Here is a 17,684-nt window from a genome sequence, read left to right as displayed (position 1 = left end):
AGTGCATAGGTTAGGACCTGGTGCTTGGAGCTGGCTGTAGAGGGGAAGCCTTTGCCCAGGAGCAGCTCATGTCCCAGAGGAACACACCGCAGGGTGGCTATGCTACAGCAAAGCCCCGTGCCACTGGGGGCCAAACTACTCAGTGCTGGTGCCACAGTGTCCCTGTTCATCCCCAAAAGGCTGGGAAAAGGGGTGGTGAAGGCACCTCCTTGTGCCACTGGCACCCCTGCCTCACCCTCTTGCTGCCCGTGGTGAGAGTGATGGGGCCATGAAGATGTCACCAGCCGCTGTCCTGCCCAGCCATGCCAATCTCCACCCTGCGTGGGTGCTGTGATCTCGAGCAGCAGCAAGGCTTTGCACAGGGCTGCAAGACAGAGCAAACCCCATTCTTATGAGGCTTCACTCCCTTCTCTGTTCCCTCCTTTCCCTGCCCCCCACAGCATCATGCAGAAGAGCCATGATTAAAAATGTGGAGGGGGTTTGCAGTGATTTCCAACCCCCCGGCTGTACTTCTCGGAGTAGTTTTCTTGCGGATGCTGTGCTAACAAGATGCTTGACAGGCACCAGGCTATGCGCTCGCAGCTACACCGCCGACTGCCGAAATTCACAGCCCACTTCTGAGCGGCACGACGGGCGAAAGCCTCATTTGCGGTGTCTACCTGAGATGTCAAAATGGTCTCCTAGGGAAAACAGGGCTGGGGAGCTGGGAACGAAATGGGGCAGATGCAGGAGTATCCATATAACTTGGAAAAATGCTTCAGCTGAGGCCATTAGCCCCTTCTTATTTTTCTAAATAAATAACATGGACACAAGCTGGGGGTTTCAGCAAGTACTCACTGATGACCACCAAGTATCCCATGAGGATAGAATGAAACACATCCATAAGTAGCTTAATTTCTGCCCAGAACCCTGGGATGAACTTTTCTTTAAAGTACACAACTCCAGTGTTCTCCAGAGCACTTGAAAATTATTTTCTCTCACTGACAAATAATTTGGAAGAATGCGTTCAACTCGGATCAGCCGACAGCGGAAAGTTGCAGAGCCAAGCCTAACATCAGGCATCAAACAAGGTGCACAAAGGGGCTGGACAGGTAGCACAGAAGATGTGGCAAAAACATTTCGAAATATCAAACCCTGCATCCAGCCCCAGGATAAACAGGACTTTTGCTTCAATTTTTTTTCCTTAATCATTCTTCAATAAGTTCAGTGGCTTTGAATGAGCCACATCATTTTGCCAGTGTTGGCCATGGGCTTCCCATCCCCAAGGCCTCATCCAGTAGGAGGGCAGGAGAAAGGCAGGGACCTCTGCTCCATGGATGGGGTCTCGCACTGGCCCAACAATGAGACTTCAAGTGTGGGCTTCAAAACCGGGATTCTGCCATCTGTAAAGTCATGAGGAGGAGGCTTTCCTTTTTTTTTTTTGTTCAAAAAAAAAAAATAAAAGAAGCCTTTGGGATGAATTAAAAATGCTTCATCCTCCAGGACTGCACCAGGAGCAAGGCTCACAACCTCGCTGTGCTATATTGCTTCCTTTCTAAGGGCCAGCAGAAAAGAGGAAAAAAACTCATAATGCTTTTTGTCCTTAATAAGAATCAAAGTGGTGAAGAAAAGAGGCTTTATACCTCCCATTCCCATAGCCTGATTAATGTGCTCTGTCTTTCAACATGTGCTTTCCCTTAAAACTCATTTTTCTGTAATTTCCTTCATTCTTTTAACAATGTGCTTATCCCTCTCCTAAAAATAAAAAAGGCATTATTTACAGATGTTCCCTCTCTTCTCACCACATTTGAGCCCAAAGCACAGGCTCCTCCTCCTTCTTCTAAATAAAAGGACATAAGATGGGAGATAAGATTGTTCCGAAAGGTGAGCATCGATATTAAATTTTAGCAATACATGCTAAGCCGATGCCTTTGTAAATAATTTTTTTCTGCTCCAGACATATTCCTACCCTGTTCTGGAAGTAACAATAGCTACCAAAAGGGCTTGGTATTTCCAAAAGCGAAATTTTGCCTGCTGTTAATACAGGCAGTTTTGGACAGAAGAAATCTGGCTCAGCCATGAACGACCATAGGGCCTATCAAAGGCTCTTGTTAAAAAAAAAAAACAACAAAGCATTAAATGGTCATGCTTTCATGTGGGGGAGCCCTGAATCTGAAGAGCATCAACTTAAAATAGAAGGCTAACATTAAGAGTGCTAGTCATCCACTTGCTGTCTTGAGAGTGACTCAGATATAGTTCACCTCAGGTAGGTCCCAAACCTTAGCATCTCCACTTGCCCTCGGGCTCATATTCCGTGAATAATGGTCGAGAGATCAGATCCTCATATTTAGTAAAATTTTTTTAAAACAGCATTGCAATACAGCAGCCAGATTTCCAGCTCCAGACCATCCAGCAGCGTTGTTCGTTCAGAGCATAACACTTTAAAATCAGCTTATAGCATCAGGCACTTGCGTGACTTGCACACCCGGGGCCCGGGGCGGGCTCCCGTCTCCCTTCTCTGCCGAGAACAGGCGAGCGCGGTTGTTGCGATGCCGGGTGTGAATCACTCCACCTTACCCGGCGTCTCTCCAGAAGCAGCGCTTCAGTCATTCTCGAGCCCTCCAGCAGAAGCGTGCCTACAGACCTGCTGTTGTTTGGGGATGGGAGTCCTGATTGACACAAGCTGCTCACCTCCAGCGTGGCCCCGCAGATGCCTCGGGGTTCGCCCAAGACCCTCACCCACTACAGCACGGGCAGGCTGGAAGGTGAATGTGGCCCAGCTGTATTTTCTCCGCTCGGCAGGAATCCCACCTTCTCCTCCAAGCTGCAAACCATGTCATAAATGAGAAAGGATAAAAGAGCACATTAAAATCAGTACTCTGTTTAAAAAGAAAAAAGCTTGCTCTGCTCTCATTTTTAACTACTAGTTATGGGCTTTAAAAGGTCTCATGGCCAAGATTTTAAAATGCATGGGGTTTTTGATGCAAATTTAGGCTAAGAATAACAAATTTCCTAAGTGAAGCACTGCTTTATGCCATTTTTTTCTCCTCACTTTTTCGTAAGTTTTCTCTCTGTGAGACTTTCCCAATAGTTATGAAGAAGCGATACATTCATGTTTATCACACTGAACTGGGCAAAAGACATCTTTGCATTCACCTTGTTTCTCAGAAGCCTTTTCTTTTAAGCATAGAGAGCACTATTGAGAAATCCTTGGAAGTAAGCTACAATAGTTGTCCAACACTTGCAGAAGTCTGTTGGCCTGTCTGTCAACAGGGAGCCCAGCATTCACGTGTTCATTACATTACATCCTCATAATTAATACAGAGATGTACAACTCTCCATTTCTCAAAAAATTAAGGATTGCCTAGTTACTCTCAGCTCATTTAGACACAGCTCTTTCTTAAAAGTCATGCAGTCATTTGAAAATAATGAAATATTGGTATTTATAGTGTTTTCAAGCTGTCATATATAGAAGCCTGAAAATCGTCTATGAACAGAAATCAGATTCTGGGTAGACGGTGCCAGTCAAACTACTTTAAAACGAGAAAATAAGCTACAGAATATGAAGACCTGGTAGCTATAGCCCATGAAGATACGATATGTTTCATTAAGTTTTTAACTGTATTTTTATCCTGTTTTGAATTTCCAAAATTAACTCGACATGAATCCTCACTGAGTGCGAATACGTGGCAAATGCAGTTGAAAATAAATCATATCTTGTATGATAAACCTCTATCAGTTTCAAGAGGTTTTATTTATAGATAAAGTACATTTTAAAAATTGTAAAATGTATATTGGGAGCACATCCAAAAGTTTATAAAAAGTAGCTTTAATGCTAAAATTGAAGACAATTTGACAAAAGCCTAAAATGTAGCATCGAGGGTAGTTTTTATTTTCTTAATAGCTGTAAATAAGATGTAACCAAAACATATTTCAGGAAGGTTGTGAAAGAAATATTTAAATCCATATCTACATTTACATCCAGATACAGTATATACCATGCCATAGAGCTGTTTTGAGACAGTTAAGCCTTTTAATACATCTCTGGTAGTACTGAGGCAGTAACTCACTGCTTTACCAGTTAAATCCTTTCAGAAGTCATCAGGTACATGTAACTTGCTCTCTAAATATGTCACTAATTTGAACCTGGGTTTCATGCACCGAGTTGTAATGGCCGGGGATGTGCTGTGTAAATCCCTATCTGGCACGCTGCAGACATGGCACAAACAAAATCCTTCTTGGTGCTCAGATTAGCGCTGATAACTGCAGGAATCACAGGCAAGAGGTTGCACAAGATCACGTCATATTGGCTGCTACATACGAACCCTAAGCACGTCTTCTAAAGATCTTTAAGGAATAACAGAGGTTGTGATTTCAATGCACACCTAAATAAAAATCAGTAAGTTATTTTAAACTACTTCCTCACACGCACACACGTACATTCATACACAGTATGCATTTTAAAGCACAATGCTGCGTTTATGACATACCAAAACACTGCACATTAAAAAGTCTTGAAAATAATCACCAGCTGTATTTTGCAAGTAATCATTTATTTATTTCCTGCAATCCCAAAAATCCCCAATCGCATGGAAATTTCAGCTCCAAGGCTAGATTGCATACGCTCTCCCCTGTAGCCCCAAGCAAAAGCTTGTCAGAGTTAGGCTGTAAAATCTCAAAAAGAAAAGAAAATTTGGCCCAGCAGTAAGAGCTGTGGTACAGGAGGGGCACAACGTCTGTCCCAGTGAGAGGAGAGTTTTTGCAAAGGGGTGAGCACTGGTGACCCCCTGCTACAAATGGTTAACGTTAAGGAGTTATCAAGAATGAAAACCGTGCATGTTCTGCACAAAGATGATGGTGGTTTAGTGGAGCGACTGTCTTCTAAAAAAAAAAAAAAAAGCAAGCAAGAAACTAAATTAAAGCAAAACGAACTTGAAGATTATAAGCAGAGAAAACCTAGGCAAGTTCTGTTAGTCTGAACAATTAACTAAATCAAGAAATTCTGATATAATGGAAATACTCAGATTATATTTGAAAATAAAACTTGTTTGTTTGGGTTTTTTTTCAAACATCTCTGTCACTCGAAAGCTCTGCAGCATTGGCCACCACTGTTGAGTTAAGCTGGTACCACCACGGGCTCTGCTGCTGCCCGGCTGTGGAGAAGGCTCACGCCGCTCCTGCTCCGGCAGAGCTGGGTAAGCTGCGGCTTATTTGCACCCAGAGCATTTTGATTTGACAATTGGTTAAAAGTAATACTTCTTTTTTAGCCTATGAGACTAAAATGGATAATCTTTCCAAAAAGGATGTAATTTCTCATCAGTAAGACCCATTAACAGGGTTAGCTGAATTTTATCACGCTAGCAGGAGCTGCTGGCTGTAGGTCTTAATAAACGGGGCTCTTCTTCCTGTGGTTGTCTTCATTTGCCAGCAAAAGGGAACATTTCCACCTTCTGCCCAAAAGCATTCGTACAAATAACAAACTCCTCTCTTACCATACAGAAAATAATTTTTATTACCAAACTCACTGTATTTAATGACATGATTAAAATATGAGTGAAGCACAACAAAAATTAAACAAGGACTTCTGAACTAAAATGTGTTAAAATACCTTGGATTTGTGCATCGCTTTTTCTTCCCTTTAAAAATATCGGACAGTTCTGTTAAAATTCACATTTACCACCGTAGTAAAAAAAAATAAAAATAAAAAAAGTCATCTTAATGCTTTAGTTAGACTTCTTTAATAAAAGATCATACTCTGGAAATGTTTCAGTTTGGAAATCGCATGGACAAATAGTGCTAATAATGTATAAGTTTGAGAACTCCGTTACGGAGGACTACATGCCAATATTTCAGAATCAGTTTTCTAAATTTAGGGCATTTTTGCAGACTTGAAACGTATTTCACTTTCATCCTGAAGGAATTTTCATTGTTTCAAAATGAGGGGAAGGAGCAGGTAGAAATTTTCTCCCCCTCCAAATTCTCATCAGCTGCAAATTGCTGCAGCCATTGCTGATCATCCAAAAGGAGGGGTCCCGGTTTCATTTTTGAAAGCAGGCTGGAAAAATGTATTTTAAAAGCTACATATTAGGAGTCCATTAAAAAGTTATGACATTGGATGATTGTAGAATTAATTAGGGAAAAAATAAAAAAGCCAGTCCACTGCTGACAAGCCACTTGATCCATTATATGAGGAAGGAAAGCAGAGGATGCGCTGCGGCAGGGAGAGAGAGCTGCCGTGTCCTTCCCGAGCAGGTGAACCAGCACGGCTGCTGGGGTGAGGCAGCACAGGGGCAACAGGGAATCTGTCCCTTTGCAAATTCGTTTTAAAATTTGATTTAGGCTTCCAACTAGGCGAAGCAAGTTTTGAAGGAGTATGCTGGTTTCTTGTATGCTCAGCAGAAGTATACGGGGTTGTTTGGTATTCACTTTTCCCCTAGCACAGGAGAAGCAATGAGGATCCCTCCCCTTCCTTGGCAAGAAAGTTTTATTTTAACCTCTTACCAAGTTCTTCTTCAAATGGTGCGTAAAGCATGCAGAGGTCTCAGTAAGTAGATGGTCTGCAGAACGCTGCTATATCCAATTTGAAGGTCTCTGTTACACCAACTCCCTCAGCCTCAGTTGAGAGAAATCATTCGTAATTGAAGAATATTAAGCTATCACAGGCAGTGGTCAAAAAAATAGGCACATGATGTATTTAGCATGTTCCCTGTGAGTCTTGGGCTAGAAGTACTCACAGCTAAAAAGTGATGACTGTCACCCGTCAGAGAAAGTCTTCTGGGACCGTGAAGTTTAGAGCATACCGTTCCCATTCCCGCAATTTGCCTTTGAGCATCATGGCAACCTGAACACTGAGGATTTTGTTACCATGTATCCTCAAGCTAAATAAAATGTTCTCTCATGCTTTGTTATCTAGGGACTGTATTTAAAAAAGAAAAAAGTTACAGCTATTTAGATATGTCAGTACATTAAACGTTATGGAGAGAAGCAATACACAGGAGTTTCATCTTTTCATTGAAGAAACCCTTTGATAATCACAAGCATGTGCTGCACATGTATAGACCATCTAGCTGAAACCTGAAAGTATATTTTGAATTATTTTGGCATTAATGGCTAAATTACGTGTTCTGTTACCCTTCTGCAGAAGGGCTCCTTCTATGTCTAGTTTTATTTGGTGATCTACAATCCGTGAAAATTTTAATGTTGAAGAACAAACAGTGAATCTGCCTAGAGCCACATCCAAAGCTCATCAGCAGCACGGATTTATTAGCCATTTTTCAGTCTTGACGATACTTTGAACTGTCTTAACTACACATAATATTCTATCATATGAAAGCCTAGAGAAAAGGGCTGTGTGGCTAAAGATACTAACATTGACAAAAGGAAACGTTTTCAAAATATCTGTAATAGCTAAAAGAAAAAAACCCAAACCAAAACAAACACTCAGAGCAAATGATGCTTGAAAATTGTTATAGAGAATAAAACAGTTAAAAAGATCATTGTAGTTAAGTACAAATGACTGTGGATGCAGGAAGCAGAATAGCATTAGGCACTGAGATTCACTTGAGGCACAACTTCAGGTGTAGCTAGGCAGACGATAAATGTAATGAAATGTTTCGATTAAGATTTCTTCTTTTCCCCCTTCAAATTGGTCCGTCTCTGTTCCAAACTTCTAATTTTGCTCTACTTTCCTATCACCGTTGGGCTCTGCGGCGCTGGTCTCCCTCTCAGGATAGCGCGGCCTCAGACAAGAATTCTGGGTATAACCTGCAACAAGCATCTAAACCAGGCCTTTTTCAAAGGTTTTGCTACGCTTCCTTATAGATATATATATAGATTTTTTTTTTTATTTTTTGAGAAATGTTTATCCTGTAAAAGAAATCCTCAAACAGACTTAGGATTATTTTAACTTCCCTCTGTAATCCCCGCGGTTTTGATAATATTGCCGGTATATGGACATTTTGACTGCCTGCTTGTGCTGTAACGTTGGCCAGTCAGTACACGGCCAGCACGCCAGGTTAAGTTGTTGCCTTCTGCCCTGATGTTCTGACAGGGACTGGATACAAAGGAGTGAGCCCGACAGAACTCCCTGGGGTGCAGTTAAGCCCAGAAAAAGAATTGTGTGTCTGTACAGTTATCTGCATGGTAGCAAAATTTCTGAAATTTAATAGATTGCTTCTGCAAAAGTCTTTGGGGAAGAAGAAGAATAGATTTTTTTAATCCCTCTACAGAATGATCAAGAGCTACACACACAGAAATGCTTTCAAAAGACAAGCATTTAATTTTTTTTAAATGTTAAGTGAGATGTAAATACGTACGTTAGCAACAAAGTGCTCAAAAGCATACTGAAAACATATTCCGTACACAGTTAGCAATAGAAGTCTGTACAAAAGTAATAAAGTTACACATTATAAAAAATACTCCGTAACTATAATTTAAAAGAGGGAAAAAAGACAAGGGAATTGATTTCTCAGTTCATATAATTTATTGCAGTTAGCACACAGTTTAAAAATTCACCAACACACCAATAGTACAAAACTAAACAGCATTATAAGTTATTCCCCCCCTCAGGAAAATAAAACATACTATGATTGTCAAAGCTAGATGTCAGTCTAAGTTTTAGAATAAAAGAAGAATGTGAAACTAAGGAAAGGAAAAAAGCAATCACTCACGAGGACCACAAAAAAAATCCAAGAGAAAGTCCATTTTCCTCAGACACTGATTGTCTTCTCTAACTTAGGAAAAGAATGTAGTTTTAAAATCTAGAAACTATTCAAGTAACTAAAGATAACGCTCCAAGGCCATTTTCACAGCTTTTTTTTTGTTTTGTTTTAAATGCCATTACAGCCAAATTAACACACATTTGACCAAATATTTCCAAAACAGTCCAGCAATACACAATGGAGTTTTCCATTCAGTATCTTAAGCACAAAAATAGGCTATGTTTACAGTAGTTAAGGCGATCAAATTTTAAACAAAAGCAGAGGAAAAAAAAAAAAAAGGGAAAAAAAAAAAAAGGAAAAACAGCAAACGTTTTCCATGCTACTCCCATAGACCTTATTTGTAAGTGCAAGACAGGAAAACAAACACTGTGCAAAATGCTTTTGACCTGCGTGTTGGTCATTAAAACCACACGTCAGGCTGCAGTCTCTGCTGCTTGGATACACATAGTCCTCCCCCTGCCCTCCCCCGGCCCCCTTGTCACTCAGGCCTGCCCAGGCCTTTCAGCCCGGGGCTTTTTTTTTTTGCCTTTTTTTTTTTTTTCTTCAATCCACAGCCTCTTTTCAACGTGGGGAATAAAAAAGAAAAAAAAAAAAAAGAACAAAAAATAAAAAAGAAGAACGACCTATTGTGGTGGAGCGGTGCAGCAGGAATCCTACCAATGCTCATCTGGGGAAATGGACGCACCTCAGCTGGGGCTGGCGCGGGGTGTGGGCAGTCCGAGGGGGCTGGGGTCAGTGAATGCACACCGCACATGCAAATCTCGAAGCCTGGTTGTAAACATTCAGTATTTTTTTTGTGTTTTTTTTTTCTCCTTGTTAACGTAGCTAAATCGGCGACTCGTAGCTTAAGTTCTTCTCAACTCAAAGACAGTGGGAAAGTAAATTTAAATTAGATAAAATAAAAACAGTGCATTTCTCTTCTTCGGAACACCGGCATTTTCAACGGTGTTGTCTTTTTTTTTTTTTTTCCTAAGGAAATTAAATAATTTTCAACTCACTCGTTAAAAGTTATACAATGCAAACAAAGACAAAAATATACTGAAACTCATGCATTTCTGTAGCGTTAATATTTACTTTTCAAGACTCAACTAAGAGCATCAACACAACCTGCCAAGTTCTTTGATACCTCCCCCCGGCCCATGTAATCAATTACAGTATACAATAACAGTAATTCACATTTTTTAAACACACAGTTCATCACTGCTGAAGCTGCAATATCCTTTTTCATCCCAAGCAAACCTTCACGTAAGACAGAGTCCCAGTGATCCCAGTGTACTCTCAGGGTTTTTGTTTTATGTTTTTCTGTTGTGTCTTTTTTTTTTTTTCTTTTTGTGTTCTTTTTTGCTTTTTTTTTTTTCTCCAGTGGGAACTGTCAGAAATCCAGAAGTTGCCATAATAAGTTTTAAGTCAACCGCTTGTTTAAAAATAGATAATCCAGCATTTCAGAAATTTTCCATTTGGGTCTAAAAGCATTCAGGTTTCCAACAGCTAGAAAGGACTCATGCAATTATAGAAATGTAAAGGAACTGGCAAAATTGGGAGAGGATTTCTACATTCAGATTTTAAGAGGAAAAAGACTGAGAGCTTAAAAGAACGCAGTGTTTTGGGGAGAATAAAGCCATGTCCAAATTTTTTGAATTGGAGATTCCTTAGAAGTAAAGTATCCGCTGGCTTCTATTCCGAAAAAGGGGAAAAACACGCTCCGCAATTTGTTACTTTGTCGGATTACCTCTACAGTTCATTTTTATCGGAGTGCTAAATTAGTGAAATATTCATGCTGCCTTAAAGTGCAAAAACAAGCTAATAGCCAAACTTTCAGTTCAAGGAAACAAGATTGCTTTTAGACTGTACCACAACTATATAGATTTATATATATATTATTTATATATATAAAAATTTTATTTCCAAAGTTCTTGTGAGCTATCTTCTAAGGTCCAGTCTCTGACAGCAGGTAAGCTCAGTGCTTCGCTTTTGACAGACAATGAGTTCACCAACTCACAGTGAAACTTCCGAATGTGTCTGTAAAGGTCTCCGGACTGCGTGAACCTGCGCTCACACCACTTACAAGCGTGAGGCTTCTCCCGCGTGTGAACCACTGCGTGGCGGCTCAGGTTGTGGGAGTACTGGAAGCTCTTCCCACACTGGGTGCAAGTGTAGGGCTTTTCACCTGAATGAGTCCTCTCGTGACGTTTCAAGGTGTACATGCAAGAAAAAGTCTTACCACACAAGGAGCAGGTCGGGACATTGACATCGGTAGCAGGCTTGCTGCGGATCCCGTCCTGCTCTCGAAAGTGCGTGCTTAAATGGATCTGCAGGATGTGGGGGCTAGGAAAGACCTTGTTGCAGAGAGGACACATGAAAATTTGGCCAGCGGGGCTCAGAATGTTGGACACGTAAGGGAGCAGGCTGCTGTCCATGTTTCCTTCCACCTGGACTCTCTCGTTCTCTGGAGTTATCATTTCATCATCGCTTGCCTTGTCCTCTCTGTCTAGCTCCCTCAAGACCGAATCTTCCCTCATCGGAGCCAGGTGGGCTGGCTCGTACTGTACCCTGTTATTAGTGCTCACACTCTCCTTCACAGTGCTATGTTCCATATCATAGTCATTAGTGCCAACATCACTCTCATCACAGGAAGCCTCTTTCTCCACCTTCACCTGAACCAGGCTGCTTCTAAGCATGTCCTGCGAAGAGAAATAAGAACTGTTCAAATTTTCAACTCCCGAAAGGCTGGACTTGACAGACAGGTCCAGCACGCAGTCAACATCTGCTGAATCCCTCACGGAGGTGACAGACCTCTGGGACAAAGACTCTGTTGAGCTGCAGGGGCTGGCTACTGTTTTTCCAGCTGCTGCTGTGTGCGTCTCTGCCTCTCCGCCAGCCTGGGGAATGCCTGCTGAGTCTGAGGGCAATCTCATCCACATGTTCCCAGGCTCAGCCGCCAAGTCCCTTTTGCTAGGCAGGATGTTCAATTTTTCATCTTCTCCGTCGTCTTCATCGCTGGGCAAGTCTCCTGGCATGTGGCTGCTGCCGTCGGAGAGGCTCTCCACTTTGTCTGAACAACTTGAGGCGTCTTCCTCCTTTTTTGTACTGTCTGCCTCCGTGGTTGCTTTCTCTTTCAGCTTCTTTTTGCAGACTTTGACAATGTCATACATGTGGAGATAACTGGCAGCTGCTAGCACGTCTTCAATGGGCAAGTCTTTGAACTGGAGCTTTCCTTCGTACATGAATTCAAGCAGGAGAGCGAAAGCTGGGGCTGTAACAATGTCGCTGTTCAGATGAACAATGTCCCTTTTGTCCAGCTGGTCCTTGTAAAAGAGGTGGAAATACATGCTGCATGAAGCCAGTACAGCTCTGTGCGCTCGGAACTGGGCATCTCCTACCAGAACAGTGCAATCACAAAGAAAACCCTGATGTCTCTGCTCACTCAGACACTGTAGCAAATGTCTACTGTGGTCAGGAAACTCCATACTGTCTTCATAACCTATAAACAACGAGATTTGTGAAAATTAAACGTAGGTCGGAATCACAAAACTTTTGAATCCAAGTTATTCCACTCTAAAAACCTTGTATTTGTATTGCCAGAATTCTGGTACCGACACCACGCAAAGATTATTTAACACGCACGTACGATGGCAACTCTTTTCCCGATCAGCCACTGAAGTTACAATTTCCTTTCAGTGGTAAATAAGCCGTTCTAATAAGCGCACAGGTACATCTGTAATTTTTTTTAAAGCATCACTGCTGTTCATAAAATCTGTTCAACAGTTTTTTTTTTTCAGGGAACTTCCTCCAGATTGCGTCCCTAGGAGGGCACACTCAAAAAAATAAAAAAAAATTTTTTTGAACACTTAAATTAAAGATCACAGAGAGGGAAGAAAAAAATATCAGATCATCTGCCCTTTTTTTTTTAAAGTCCAATTGTAGTAAGAGCAGATGTTCGCACATGAAGAAATGCTAATAGACCCAAATCAGAAGGTCTAACGTTCATAAAGTATAAAAATTATTTACGGATGTCCATTTATAACAACAGCAAAACCAAAGTTTTCAGAAATTCAGTTTGCATGGTTCTCTTCTTGTATACAAGTGCCATTTCAGGTTTTAAACCATCTGCATACTGTACAATAGAACATGAACATTTTTTGCCAACATGCAGAATTTACAAAAGAAAACTAACAACCAAACGCCAACGAGCACCGCTTCCCCTATGCAGAAGGACAGAAATTTCCCTCCCCTCCCACACCAGGCAGAGTTTGCAGTATCAAAGTTAAAAAAAAAAAAAAGTCATTCAACATCAGCATGTGTGCATATGGGCATATTTAAAATCAGTAGCCTGAGTACTGTTCTTACCCAAGTATTTTTCTATTCACCTTCCTTGATGATAAAGAGAAAATAAACTTCAAAGAAGAAGAGAAGTCAAAACTCAAATAGAAAGTAAAATCTCTTAAAAGCCTGTCTTAATCTATTCTTCTGTGATTGATAGCAACGTTCTCCCAAACCATCTAAGCAGATCGTGGCTCTCTAGGCTGGCAGATATTATTGAAAAATCCTCATCCCTCGCAAACCAAGATGTGCTAAAACTTACAACACAACCCCTACTATACTCTGTAAAATACCATTGCTAGAGTAAAGCACGAAGATTTACAATACAATCACTTTAAGTGCCCCACAGCCAACATCAATCCTAATCCTTAAGAGGGCTAAAAATAAAGATTGGAGGGCAGCTCACAAGGTAGCTGTGATCAAATTAGGAGGCTGAAAGGACAGAGAGGGACGAAGAAGGAAGCTTATAAACATCTGATCCAGCTGACTGTGGCCATATGGCAGCTGCTGCCCAGATAAAGAGATTAAGAATAGAGGAGTGCGATTACAGCTGTCTGGCCAATTCAGGCAGCTCAAATCTACAAGTTCTAAATTAGTCGCAAATACAAAAACTCCTTCAAATAATTATTGTTATGCTGAAATAAAAGATTTCAAATGCTACAAGCAAGAAAGGAGGAAACCAGTCAAGCCATTCTCCCGGGTACAAAAGTTTTTAAACACATAACTGATTTTTATCTTTCAGAAGCACTACAGCTGTATGGTACTACGGTTCTCAGCTGCTAAATATTTAACCATGAAGTTTAATGAAAGACTTCCCCACAATCACATTTTAGTCAGAACAGTCTTCTTCTAAAAAAGCACACTTTTGTATATTTCACTACTCTCCCCCCCCCCGGCAAGTCATTTAAAAGATGCAATACAAGAACAAAAAGCAGAATTCTCTTTAGGCTTGCCACTAAATCCATTGCAGTTTTGGTCTCAGAAATGAAGCAGAAATGAACTTGCTCTCTCCTTCTTCCAAACCAAGACATTCTCACAATATGCATTAAAGTTAATGCTAACAACGTGCCTAAGAACTGATACTCTCCAACTGTAACCCAAGCCTTTTGACTAAGTCCACTTAGCTATTTAATACTCAATTTCATATATTACCTCTAAACTTGGTTAGAAAAGTAATGTGATTTTTTTTTCTGAAATTCAATAAACAACACACCAAAACAGAAATATGCTGTATCTAATCTATTGCTACTCCTACCTTTAGTACACATAAACCTGATTAAGTCCTTTCCTCTGAGTCTTGCTGGCTCCAGGTCTGTTAGATCGGTGGAAAAAAAGCAGACTAGGAGAGACAGATGCAAAGTGGAGATGATGTTAGAGAGGAATGAGATACCTTCTCCACACACAGATCTGCACACACTAACTCCCTGTCTGTGTGTTAGAATAAAAGGCTGAGGGATGGCAGGCTGTCAGCTGCTCTGACATCATGTTCAGATGGAAATGCTACCTCCAGCTGTGCTCCTTTTAATGCCATATGCTACTCCTCTACACTCCTGCCACCAGCTTTTTCTTAGGAGAACTTTTCTCTTCTGTTAGTATAAACAAAATACTTCAAAGTCTCTTTTTTTTTTTTTTTTTTCAAACTTTCTAACGGGGAGAAAAAAAAAAATCTTAAACATATGGGGCTCTACTGTATCTGCAGCATAGCAACACTTCTGCCTTAAGTTAGAGGACCACTTTATATACTGACAGCATACCCCAGCCACGGGGTTATCCGAGAAATCCATCCACAGCGACTCGGTTTTACTGAGCTCAGAGGTTCAGCTCGAAGAATAAATTAGCCAAACCTATTTGCTCAACTCACAGCTCCTCACTTCGCCGTCCGTCCTTTCAGTTTCAACGCTCAGACAGCACAAGTGATCTCGAGCACTCAAACTCCAGCTCATCTACACAGCAAAGCCGCTAACCGGGCCGGGGCACTATTTCAAGCGCTCAGCTTTACTCATAAATCGCTTTTCCCCTGCGGGGGCTCGGCCTGTCATTTATTTGACTGCTGTGGCACCGGCCGCCGGCCCCGCAGCCCCACCGCCACCCCCCACCCCGGCAGACGCTCGGCAGGGACCGGAGCGGGAGTCGGCGCGGCCGAGCGCGGTGCCCCTCGCACGGCCGGGAGATCGGCCCCGCCGGCCTCCCTCCGGCCCCGCCGCTGACACTCACGCCGCACTCGCGTCTACCAAGTCGGGCGGTTCACCTGCCCGCTGCCGGGCGGGGGCCGAGCCCGCCTCCGCCGCCGAGCCGGGCCGTGAGGGGACGCGCGGCGCTCCGGGCCGGCGGCGCGCAGCAAGTTCCCGGCGGGCCCGGCCCCCCCATCCCCGCCGGGCGGCGGCAACTTTTCAGCGGGGCCGCCCCCCCCTGCCCGGACACCCTGGGCCGGGCCGGGCGCCCCCCGCCGCGCGGGGGCCTGGTACTCTCGCCGGACAGCGCCACCCCCGCCCGGGGCCGTGGCCGAGCGCGCCGGCGGCCGCCCCGCGGGAAAGGAAGCAGCTGCCCGGCGCGCAGGAAAAGCCGCCCCCGGGTCACGGCGGCAACAAAAGAAAAGTAACCGGGAGCGGCGCCGGGGCGGCCGGTGCCCCCGCCCGGGCACGGCTGCCCCCGCCCCCCCGCCCGGCTGCGCCCACCCCCCGCCGGACCCGCCGCCAACTCCGCCCGCCCCACGGGGCCGCACCGGCCCCGGCCCGGCGGGTGTGTGGGGATGGGGGCAGCGGGACTCACACTCCGCGGCGGCCCGAAGTCCCCGCGCTCCCGCCGCCGCCCGCCGGCTCCTCTTCGCTCACTTGCCGCTCCGGGATCGCGTCTCGTTCCCCTCCCGCCCTCCCCCCGCCCGCCCCCCGCGCCCGCTGGCCGCCGCCCCCCGGCCTCCCCCCTGCCGGCAGCTGAGGAGCGAGCGGGGCAGCCGGCGGAGCGAAGCGGGCCCCGCGCTCAGCGGCTCCCCATGGCACCAACGGCCGGAGACGGCGCGGAGCCCGGGGCCGGGCGGCCGGGCGCGGGGGAGGGGCGGGGGCCGGGGGAAGGCGGGCGGGCGGGGGCGCCGGGCGCACGCAGCACGGGCGCACGCACGGCGGCGGCGGCGGCACAGCCGGGCCCGGGCTGCGGCAGACAGATGTTCGCCCCCTCCCCGCTCCCCACTTCGGACTCCGCTCCCTGACTGACAGCCCGGCCCGCCCGCACCGCTGCCGCCGCCAACCGGCGCGGCGGTCCGCCAATGAGTGACGGGCCGCGGCGGACGCTGAGTGGAGGAGGGCGGCCCGGGAAGGCCGGCGGCGCCACCAATTGTGAAGCGCGGCGAGGCAGGGGGCGTGACCCGGCGAGAAGCCGAGGCGGAAGGGGGCGGGGCCCAGCCGAGCCCGGGGAGGGGGCAGGGCCGAGGGTGGGGCGACGGCGGCGGGGGCGGGGCCGGAGGCGGAGCTTTGTTTTTGAGGGCGCGCGCGGGCCGCGGCCCCGCGCCTGTTGCCGGGGTGGGGGTGCGGTGCGGTGCGGTGCGGTGCGGTGCGGTGCGGTGCGGTGCGGTGCGGTGCGGTGCGGTGCGGTGCGGTGCATGGCGGGGCGGCGGCGGGTAACGGGGCGGCAGGTGCGTCTGGGGCCGGGCCTGATCGTGTCCCGGGGCGGTGGGATGGGCTGCCCAGCCCGACCCGACCCGGTGCTCATTGGCAAGTCCCTGCACCCTCGTCTGGCCACGCAGGTGCTGGGGCCACCTGTGCCGCGCTGGTGAGTTGGTGTGTACGTGTGCCCGGCCTGGCTGGGGTGGCCTCGGTGGCCGCCGGTGCTGGCCGGGCTGGTGTGCGTTCCTTTTGGACACCGCCCAGCCCCGTCCTCGCCCCCATCCTCACCTGCTTCCCTAAAGAGTTTGCCAATGGTGGCATGTCTGGCAGCAGGCAGGCCCACCGCCTGGGCGTCGCTTGCTGTGCTGTCTCTGGGCTGCTCAGGACAGAGAGCGTGATGGAAGTTGCTGAGACCATGCAGCTGTTATGAGCCAAGAACGTTATTAGCTTGTAAGTGCTGTGTTATTGTCTTGCGACCCAAGACTCATCATCACCTGCCCCTATTAAGAAGAACCAGCAATCGACTAAGATAAGGAAACCTTTTTAAAAATTTACTGAGGGATCTGTATCTAAGAGGAACACAAGTTGCCGATGCCTGATAAATGTGCAGAAGTTGATGACAAAAACATCTGGATTGACAGATAAACCATGAGGATCATGATGGATGCTGCAAGACTTAAAAAAATATGGTTGCTTTGCTGTACCACATTTATGATTGGGTAATTAGAAAAATGCATTAGCAGTTTATTAGGTGATTTGTATCATACACTTGTATAAAACCTCTAAAGAAAAATCCCTGGAATGTGCCCAGTTTGGCTGGGTTGCCTCATGCATATTAATAAATATTTACCTTCGTAATTCCAGTTTGTGTCCTATCCCCTTTCCTAGGTCAGCACAGGCCAGTTGTGAATTTGTAGCAAGTGCAATGGGAGTATGCTTTGGGTCCTCTCTCTTTGAATTGACTGCCCTGCCCTGAGCTAGAGTTTCCACCTCTAGCACCATGTTTCTGTGCTTCCCGCTGATGCAGGGCAGGTTATGAGGGGCAGTGCCAGCAGGTTGGTGTCATTTG

General features: G+C 45.4%; 1 protein-coding gene across 2 annotated transcripts; it reads right to left on the bottom strand.

Moving 5' to 3' along the window:
* Window positions 1-8,463: 8,463 nt before the first annotated feature.
* ZBTB18 (zinc finger and BTB domain containing 18) lies at window positions 8,464-15,833 on the bottom strand. Of its 2 annotated transcripts, XM_080342551.1 has the most exons (3): window positions 15,789-15,833; window positions 14,275-14,358; window positions 8,464-12,180 (listed from the first exon to the last, which is right to left on the bottom strand). In XM_080342551.1, exons 2-3 carry the CDS (start codon window positions 14,285-14,287, stop codon window positions 10,598-10,600), a joined length of 1,596 nt encoding a protein of 531 aa, XP_080198677.1. In that variant the 5' UTR covers window positions 14,288-14,358; window positions 15,789-15,833; the 3' UTR covers window positions 8,464-10,597. The 2 variants fall into 2 exon arrangements, with proteins under 2 accessions (XP_080198677.1, XP_080198678.1); XM_080342552.1 differs by lacking the exon at window positions 14,275-14,358 and having other exon boundaries at window positions 15,789-15,817.
* Window positions 15,834-17,684: the final 1,851 nt, after the last annotated feature.

The sequence above is a fragment of the Nesoenas mayeri genome (genome assembly GCF_963082525.1).
Source record: "Nesoenas mayeri genome assembly, chromosome: 3".
In the NCBI taxonomy this organism is placed as follows: domain Eukaryota; kingdom Metazoa; phylum Chordata; class Aves; order Columbiformes; family Columbidae; genus Nesoenas; species Nesoenas mayeri.
Note: the sequence above shows the minus strand (reverse complement) of the source record. Positions and strands in the feature narration are given on the sequence as shown.